General features: G+C 55.4%; 2 protein-coding genes across 5 annotated transcripts in view; one reads left to right on the plus strand and one right to left on the minus strand.

The window, feature by feature from the left end:
- LOC102381926 (H-2 class II histocompatibility antigen, E-S beta chain) overlaps positions 1-9,191 on the plus strand; it is a 603,463-nt gene that overhangs the window by 79,611 nt on the left and 514,661 nt on the right. The window lies entirely within an intron of this gene.
- The window catches only part of LOC102379232 (major histocompatibility complex class I-related gene protein-like), an 11,044-nt gene continuing 4,469 nt past the window's right edge, over positions 2,617-9,191 (minus strand). Inside the window, exons 2-8 of one of the 4 annotated variants that reach the window (XM_025216592.1) lie at positions 8,002-8,265; positions 5,612-5,884; positions 4,853-5,146; positions 4,569-4,655; positions 4,127-4,160; positions 3,487-3,519; positions 2,617-3,064 (exon numbers count right to left, since the gene is read on the minus strand). In XM_025216592.1, coding sequence (XP_025072377.1) covers positions 2,995-3,064; positions 3,487-3,519; positions 4,127-4,160; positions 4,569-4,655; positions 4,853-5,146; positions 5,612-5,884; positions 8,002-8,265 — 1,055 coding nt within the window. In that variant the 3' untranslated portion in view covers positions 2,617-2,994. The remainder of the gene's footprint in view (positions 3,065-3,486; positions 3,520-4,126; positions 4,161-4,568; positions 4,656-4,852; positions 5,147-5,611; positions 5,885-8,001; positions 8,266-9,191) is intronic. The other 3 variants (XM_025216594.1, XM_025216591.1, XM_025216593.1) reach the window with 3 other exon arrangements.

A 9,191-nucleotide genomic window follows, 5' to 3' on the forward strand; every position in this document is an offset into this window, starting at 1 on the left:
ACACCTTTTGTTACTTTTTCTTCTTTGGGTAGGTGTATCCACACTTTATCACCCTTTTTATACTTATAAACTCTTTCTTTTCGTGTTTCAACCACATGGTTTTATCATTATTGCACTGAATTAAGGTGACATGCAATACTGCATCCCAGTTTTTAAAAGAAATTGATTTTAAATTTGTTTTCAATTGTGTCTTCAAAATACCAATGTGTCTTTCCACAACCCCATTAGATTGTGGATGATAAGGAGTGTGCACATGGTGTTCTATATTATTAATTTGGGATTTTTCTTCATTTCTTCCTCCTGCACTATGTTTCCTATCTGATCAGCTACTTCCCAGGGTGTTTGTTCCACCAACGGGAGTAGCCAGGCTTTTACTCCTGGAGTTTTCAGAACATTTGCTGCTACCTCTAACGACATCCTGTTGCAAGTTATTTGTTCAGGAGTGGTGATAAACAAACAATCATTCCTTAATCTCTGTTGTACTGCCGATAGGGTGTTTGGGGGTGCTGTCCAATGGGCAAAACTAATTCCCCATATTATATACCTGATGCTATTCATACCCCCTTCTAAATTTTGGGGAAAGCTTAGAGCTCCCAAATGATTTTTTACCCCGGTGGCAATTAATCCAGCTAAAGTTATGGGATACATGCCTCCCGGAATTATATTCATGGTATTTATGAGAATTGCCCCCTTACTCCATCCTGAATTTCTCATCAGTGGAAGGGCCTCCTCTGAACTTAATAGGGTTCCTATTCCATTTTCTTCCTCTATAATCCTTCCTAGCCACACGTAGCAATTTTCATTCGTACGTCGTGCTGTTCTCCTAGCCAAATCCTCTATTTCCTCCCTGTTCCTTTCTCTATAGATATTCTGCCTAACTGCAGGATTTGTGCCTTGTTGTTTCCAACTAGTAGTTACTATAGGACATGCCTCCAGTATTGGCTCTGCTCTACCCTTAGCTGCTTCTCCTACCTCATAGTCAGCTTTTAATTCTTTCAATTCTACTGTAACTTCTGCATATGGTGGTGGCGTGGATGGAGTAATTGGAGAGGGTGCAGTAGGTTGCACAGATATTTTACTTGGTTTCTCTCCATGCTCCTCTGTTTCATTCACTTTACTCTGGTTCATAACCAATTTTAAAACATTATTCTCGGCTGCTAAATTTTCTACCTCATGCAATAAGTGAATGATTCCCCGAGCTGCCTCTCCTAAGAGGGACGGGTAATTAGGTTTTTTCAAAGGACCTCCTGCTGCTTGTTTGCAATTTACTTCTAACGCTTTTAGTATCTCTCCTGCTCTTGAACACGTTATCTCCCTTGCTAATGGCAATTTTAACTGATCGTAAACTCCTTTCCCTAACACCTTTCGCATTATCTCTCGAAAACCTCCCTCTTCTTTTTTACTTTCTTTCTTCCTACACACCTTTACTTCTGGCTTTACTTCTTTATTTTCTAAACTCCAATCTTGTGGACCATATGATTTCTGAATTCCTCCCAGACAGCATCTTAAACTTTCTTGTGTAAACATAAAACTATACGTGATTGTTTCATCCTCATTATTAAAATCCCTTATATTTACCTTCCAAGTTCCCTCATTATCATTGTGGAACGTGCAATGCTGCAACACATTCATCCCATTTTGAAATGGGCAACCAGCGCATCCTGTTCGTGACGCCATGTCTCTAGTGGGTTATGGAATAGAGAAAATCCCACACAATTTACTGATTCGTTTTGATGCACTGGCTGGGGGGGTAGTTAGCTGATTGCACGATTTCACAATGATTACACACTTAATTTATACAACACAATTTTATTTTAAAACTCTTTGCTACGTATATAACACTGCTTAGCTTTAAGAAACACCACAAACATTAAAAACACAATAATTACATATATCAGAAACAATGCTCCGAATGCACTTCCTTCCCAAACAATGCTATAAGAATTAGTGTTACAAAAACAACTACAATTACAACTAAAAGTTAAATTTGAATCAATACTGTTATTTTTCATAATATACTTACAATCCTAGAATTCCGAGAAGCCAAATACCCAAATATGGTTTCATTCCTCAGTAGTACGATTTAATGGGTTGGCCTCAGTAGTACGGTTCAATAGGCTGGCCTCAGCAATGCGATTCAATGAGCTGGGCTCACCAGTGATAGGACTACGTCCCCTTCCTTCAGTCCCTTTCGGGCGCTCCGCGGCTTCAGCGTGAACTAAGAGATTCGTGTTCACGGAGAGGCTTGATTAGGCGATCAATCTAATCCGACCTTATACTTGCGATTCTTCCTTCGTTGTTCTGCAAGTGAAGTTACCTCCAAATTGGGACAGTAAGTTACAGGTTTTTATTGAGTGAGCTGCCGTCATTGGGCTCCTCCTACTCAATTCATCATAACTCCCAAATTTGGGCTCGGATCTTACTCAACAGAAATTACCTTTGTTGAGCATTTTTTTAAATTATTCTTGGGGAGACTTCCATATCACTGTAAATACTCTTTTCTTTTTACCAGTCTGGTTAAAAGGCCTTAGGCTTTTGATATCTCGGAATTTAGGACATTTACTTTCTTTGTAAAAAACTTCTAAAGGTACAATTTAGATTAAGGTTTTAGGCGAAGTCAGGACATTTTGCACGTAGCTCCGAAACAATGAGCTAGATAAGGAGATAGATCCTATCTTCTTCCTGAAACTGGCTAATGGGCAATCTTTACAAACATTCAAACTATTTCATTCAATATGACAGACACAGCCAGCAGGAGGCTCAGATCTGGCTGTGCCAGGGTGGGACTTGGCGGGGCAGGTGTGCTGCCTGGAGACAGCTGCAGCCCCACAACACCTACCACTGCCCCCAGCCTGAGCCACCCCAATACTCCTCTGCCTTAATGCATGCCCTTCCCCAGCTCAGTATGTCCTGTCCCACAGCAAGGGGCTTTGTTTTGCAAAATCAAGGCAATAAAAGCAAGTCTTTTGGAAGGGCTGAATCAGCATGGGTTCCTCAGTGATCTGTCTCTCCTCTTCCACTGGTCTCACAGGAGTTGTCATGGGCCTCACGAGGCTCCGCTGAGCTGTGGGAATGAGACATGGAAGATGTTGGAGCTGTAGGGACTGCAGCACTGGGGAGGCATTGACCTCTGCTTGGCTCCAGCCAGGGTCACCCTGCTCTGAGGAGATGTCCACCCTCAACACACCTGGCACTGCCAGGTCCCCTGTGCTTCACTAGCTCTGCTCCCAGCAGTGCCTGGACTTCAGCCCCTTGCCCAGATCTGCAGGCCTCAAGGCCCAGTCTTCCTGGGGGGGTGATGGACACCCCACCCTGCCCCTCTCCCCCCAGGAGCAGACGGGCTGGTGCACAGCCAGCCATGGAGCTCTCCTGGCCCTCAGCCCCCATGGCTGCCTGGCATGGGGTGACCCGTGGATCCCAAGGCTGGTCGGAGAGGTGCAGTGTCTCCCCTGTGGGATACCTTGAGCCAGAGTCCCCTGAACTTACCTTTGAAGCGGGTGCTGGAGCTGCGATTGCTCCCTGTGCAGGGAGGAAGGACAGACATTAGCCAGGTGTCTCCGGCCCCTGAGATTCCCCCAGCTCCACCCTGCACCTTGTACCCTGGGCACAGGAGAGCCAGGTGGGCATGAGCTGCTGCCAGTGCAGCCAGTAGGCCCTTCACGATAGGGAGGGTATCTGCCCCTTCCCTTCCCCCCACACAGGGCTCGCACAGAGGGGGTTTGGGTTGCTAGGAGCCCTTTGGCCCCACATGCAGCCAGAGCTGCCACCTCCACCCAGGCAGACCCATGGCAGGGCCATCCTGCAACCTCCCTGAGTCAGACCCACAGGCTGGCTCTCCATCCACCCCCTTACCAGCCAGGCCCCAGAAGTCCCTCCCCTGGGTTGGGTCCCTCACACTGAAACTCAAAGGAGCCATCAAAGCCTTTGCAGGCTGAGTGGGGACAAAGAGGGGATTAGAAGTCCCTGAGCAACCCCATGCCTCGCATGCCCCATGTGAGCCCTGCTGGCAGGAACCCCCAGATACCACAGTGATGGGCACCCTTGTGACACTTAGGGCAGGAGTGAGGCTCAACAGAGCCCCCCAGCACCAGTGACAAGGAGAGATTGGAGGGGGCTGCGCACTTACAAGGTCTCTGCTCTGTGCCCCGGTCCCCATTTCCCTGCAGAGAGAAGGCAGAGGTCAGCGAGTGCAGCTGCTTCCTCAACGAGGGATGGCTCTGACCTGGGGCCACAGCCCTGAGAGGAGCTGCCTGCCCAGCATGGAGCCATGGGTTGAGACCAGGATGCAGGGCCCAGGACACCCACATTGGGGGAGGACAATGGGGCTGTGCGGCACGGTTCACATGGAGCCCAAGAGCCCTCAGGGCCCTCAGCAAGGCAGCCGCACAGCACTGGAGGTGGGGTCTGGCTGCTGCTGCCCCTGGAGCATGTGGACCTGGGAGTCCAGAGCAGCCGGAGAATCCACAGTATCCCCCCAGGTCCCAGGCAGAGCAGTGATGACAAGGCCCCACCCCGCTCCATCAAGGCCTAGGCATGGACTGACCCCAAAAACTTCACCTGGCACTTACTGAGGAAGTAAATAGCTGTGCTCATCGCAGCAATAATGACCAGCACGATCGTGATAATGAGGGCCAAATTCAGGCTGGACTCAGGCTCTGACAGAGGGAAGGGGCTTGTGAGCAAGGGGAACCCCCAGACCTGCCCTCCCTGCTGCAGGGCCCAAGTGTCCCCTTCCCATGGGTGCCCCGTGTCTCCTCCAACCCCACCAGTCTTTCCCACTTAGCAGGGTTAAGAAGCCCCTCCCTCCGCTAGGGGCTGGGGTCTCCTCCCTCTCCATGCAGGGGTCACTCACTCTGTCTGCTCTTGTCCCAGGCCACTCTCAGGTCTGCACCCAGGCTCACATGCTCCACACAGCAGGTGTAGTTGTGGTTGCTGTTTGGGTCGATCTCGATGGTGGCCCAGGTCTGGTAGGTCCCGTCTCCGCTGGGAAGGACCTCTGAGCAACTCGTCTCCTGAGGCTGCGCCACCCCGTTCTTCAGCCAGACGACAGAGATGTTTTTGGGGTAGAAGCCGTGGACCTGGCAGGACAGGGTGGTGAGTCTGGCCCAGGATGATGGTCTGTCACTCACCTGTGACATGGGGGACTCTGGGAGGGAGGAGACACCTGTTAGAGCGACTGGCCCCTTGGGTCTGACATCGCTGCCAGGAGGCCGGGCTGGGTCCCTGCACTGGGCCATACACAGCTGGCTCTGTCAGCCATTTCAAGCAGGACCAGACAGCATCAGGGAGGGAGCACAGGGGACAGGAGACCTGGCTATGCTGGGTTTGGGTCTTCAGGAACGGGGTCTGATACAGCTGATCTCTGGTTCTCAGACACATGGCTGGGGCACAGACAACTCATGGGCTCCACCCAGCCAGGGGCTTGACCAGGGCAGGGACAGAGCGCACTGTATCACACAGCAGCACTGGGTCGTGGCCCAGGGCCAGGACCAGGATCAGGACCAGGACAAAGCACATGCCACCCCAAACACAGGGAGATTGGGTGAGCGTTCCCCAGGGGGAAGGGGTGCCCTTCTCAGTACTGTCCTGGGTGGGTGACACTGGGACTCACTGCTCTGCAGTGCTGCCTTCCCGTGCTGCAGGTACTTCCGTAGCCACTCGATGCACTTCCACTCCAGGTAGGCTCTTACAATCAGAAGAAGGTTCTTATCCCCATTCCACCTGCTCTGAGTGACCCGGGCCTCTGTTGGGACTGCTACCCAGGTGTGTGTTCTCAGATCGTAGCTGATGAAGTCTTCCCCATCATAGCCAAACTGCATGTAGCCCTCAGTGCTGTTGTCTTCACCAAGCTCACAGCCGTACATGAACTGGAGAGTGTGAGACCCTGAAACACAGACAGATCCAGGTCTGGGTTCGGGTCACAGCCCCAGGGAACAGGTGCCACCAAGGGCTGCCAGGTTGGGCAGGAGCAGATCCCACCTCATGAGGGGCAGGTAGCACTGGGACAGCTCAGGGGCTCCATTCACAGAGACCAAGGCTGAAGGGACACAACTGCAGCCCACACACACCCTAGGAACCCAGGAGCCCAGGGCTGGGGAGAAGGGGTGGGAATGAGCCACTGGAAAGGAAAGGGGAAAGTTGGCAGAGCAAGGGGCAATGTCAAACCCGCCAGGGCAAGTCTGGATTGGGAAGCAGAGTGAGGGCTGGGGTCTCTACTGTGATTGGGAGGACCCCCGCCCAGGGGTGGCACAATTTGGGCGGGCAGAGGACACTTGGACTGAGGCACTGGGAGTCCCACAGTGGGGGTGGGCAACACAGCCCAAGGCAGCCCCAGCCCCACAAGGAACTCTGGTTGGGTGTGGGGGCAGTCTTTATACCTCCCACTGCTTCCCTGGGGAGACTGCTGGGGCTGCCTCCTGCCTGCGGTGCCTCTGATGGGGGATGAGCCCCTGCCCCAGTGCCAGCTGCTGCACTCCTGTGTACCTGCCCTGGGGTGGCTGAGGCCCTCCCGCTTCTCACAGGGGCTCTTCTGCATCCCCCCTGCCCAGACACCAGGTAGGCCCAGCCCCTGCTCTGGCCCAGTCCCTGCCCTGGGGACTCTGCCAAGGCACAGACCAGGCCGAGGTCCTCACAGGGCCCTACGTCTGGGGCAGGCTGGGCAGTGTCCTGTGCCCTCCTCCCCTGCCAGGCTGCAGCAGGGTGCAGCACCAGGGGCTTTCAGCAGAAGCAGAACCAGCTCTGCAGAGGCCCAGGGCAGGGAGCAGCAGGCACAGTGGGAAGGGGGTTGGGCTGGCTAGAGGCTCAGGCGGGAGCCCCAGGAATGGTAGCTGCCATCATTGCCCTTGCTGACAGCGACAGTTGCGTGAGCCCTTTGCACCCCAGTGCAGGAGATCCAGCTGCACAGGGCTGGTGATAGGGACCCCTGCACCCAGCTGTCCTGGGCATCACAGGCGTACACGGCTCCTTGCCCTCTCACACATCTGTCCTCTCTCCACAGCCCCAGCCCCAGCCCCTTGTCCTTCCCAGCCCCATCAGCTCCTACACACAAGACTCAGAGCCACTCAGCCTGGGTCAGAGGGGCTCCCTGGGCTGGAGTCACCATAGGGCCAGGAGCCCCTCCCGCGACACAGGGGTTGCAGCACTGTTCTCACCCCGGTGCCCACTTATGCTGTGACGGGGACAGGCTGGTGGTGTGTTCAGAGGCCTGGGAGGGATGTCTGGCACGGGGGCCAGGGCGGGCTCACCCAGGGAGGGCGGTGCACACTCCTTCCCCCTCTCTGCTGTATGTCAGAGCTGGCAACCCAGGCCCTGGCAGCACGTGGCAAGGCAACAACAGCCCCTGGCTGACCCTTTTAAGGAAGGCAGAGCAGATTCGGAGGCCACAAGGGCTGACCTCAAACACACCTCACCTGTCAGTGACACTGAGATGCTCAGGGCAGAGCTCAGGGAGAACCAGGCAACAGGAGAGGGCAGGAGCTGGGGAGCTGTGCACTGACCCACGGCAGGACAGAGAACAGCCATTCCCACCGCTATCGGCACACGGGGTTTCCCTCCACGCATCAGCTTGGGAGCTCCAACCTGGGGGACAAGGGCTGGGCTCCTGCTGCCAGGAGCTAGACAGCTCAAGGGGTCTGTGTAACAGGTGCCAAGGCATTGACCTGCTGGACCAGGGAAGCACCAGAGTCTTGGTTTCCTGTGCAGAGGCCAGGGGATGCTGCTTACAGCAGATGCACGGGAAGGGGAGAGGGCTTCCTCCGCAGCCACCTGATCCTGATTGAAGACTGAGTTGGTGCCCCTGCCCCTCACCCTGCTCCTGCCTGAGGTGATGGCAAAGAGTAGCTGGCTGGCTGGTGCCAGAGACTGCACATGAGACAATGCAATGTCCTCCCAGCTCCCTACCCTAAGCTGCTGGGCAGATGCCTGCCCCACTCCCTCATCAGTCACCCCTTGGTCCCAGGGTCCCCCTGGTCCTCCTGCCCACCCCTCCCTGCCCACACTTACAGTCGGTCTGGTTGTAGCGATGCCGCAGGGTGACCTGGTTCCCTTCAAATCCCCGCTGCCAGCCCCGCAAGCTCCTGGTTTCCCTTTCCCAGAAGTCTGGGTCGACAGCCCCCTGCACCCAGTCCCCACGTGGCTCCTCTCTCCGTGTCTCGCTGTCATAGTGAAGAATTTTCTGGTCATTCACGTAGCTCACGGCAGTGAAGGCAGGCACACCTGGGCTGGGATCCAGCACCCCCGTGTAGAAATGCCGGTAGGAGGGAGAGCCTGTGGGAGCATGACAGGTCAACACTAGTGGGGGCAGACACCAGTGCCCTGGGGTGCTCACTGCCACCTCCCAGAGGGGCCACAGAGGAAGGACCCGGCGCTGCAGGCCAGGTCGGAGTGGAAGTGCAAAGTGGAGTGAGCAATGGGGGCCAACAGGAGAGGGCAGATCCTCCCCTGCTCCCTCCTCAGTCCTTGGGTCCTGATCTCAGCACAGCAGAGCGGAGAGAAGAGAAGCAAAGCCCAGAACAGCCTCTGGCTGCGTCCAAATCCAACCCCATCTCCCTGCCCCCAACCCGTCACAGTGGGTCTCAGGCTCGGACCTGAGGCCCTTCAGGACACGGCACCTCTTCCTTTCCACTCGTTTTTGACCCAGAAATACACCAGAGCCGCTCCCCTGGGGCACAGGCCGCTGCTCTGCAGGACACGTCTGACGCACCCGATGCTCCTGCGCCCCTGGGTGTGCTGACACTGCTGCCTCGGGGCAGCCTGGGAGCACCTCCAGCACTGGGGAATCGCGGCGCTAGAACCGGCCTGGCTGCCCGGGGCACTTCTCTACTCGTGCTACCACCGGGGGTCTGTCCCAGGGTCTCCTGTTTCAGTCTCTGGACTCATGTCGTGACCCATTGCACAGCAGCGCTGGCAGGCGCCGCTCGCTATTAGAAGCCAGCTCTGCAGGGTCGGCTGGCCCGGACAAGCCCCTGCCCTCTGCAGCCCAGACCTCGGTGTCCGCCTCTAAGGGGAGGAGGGCCAGCCCCGCAATCCACTGACTGGCCTTCCCGAGGCAGGGGCGCAGCAAGGGGCAGGAGAATCCGTGGGGCAAAAAATGGAAACCCCCAGGGGCGGGAGTGCTGGGCACGGCCCGATCCACGGAGGCGAGGCCGGGGCAGGCTCGCCCTCCTGCAGGCGGCGGTGGCGGCGGCGGGGTC

This window comes from Alligator sinensis, unplaced genomic scaffold (genome assembly GCF_000455745.1).
Source record: "Alligator sinensis unplaced genomic scaffold, ASM45574v1 scaffold1303_1, whole genome shotgun sequence".
Classification (NCBI taxonomy): Eukaryota; Metazoa; Chordata; order Crocodylia; family Alligatoridae; genus Alligator; species Alligator sinensis.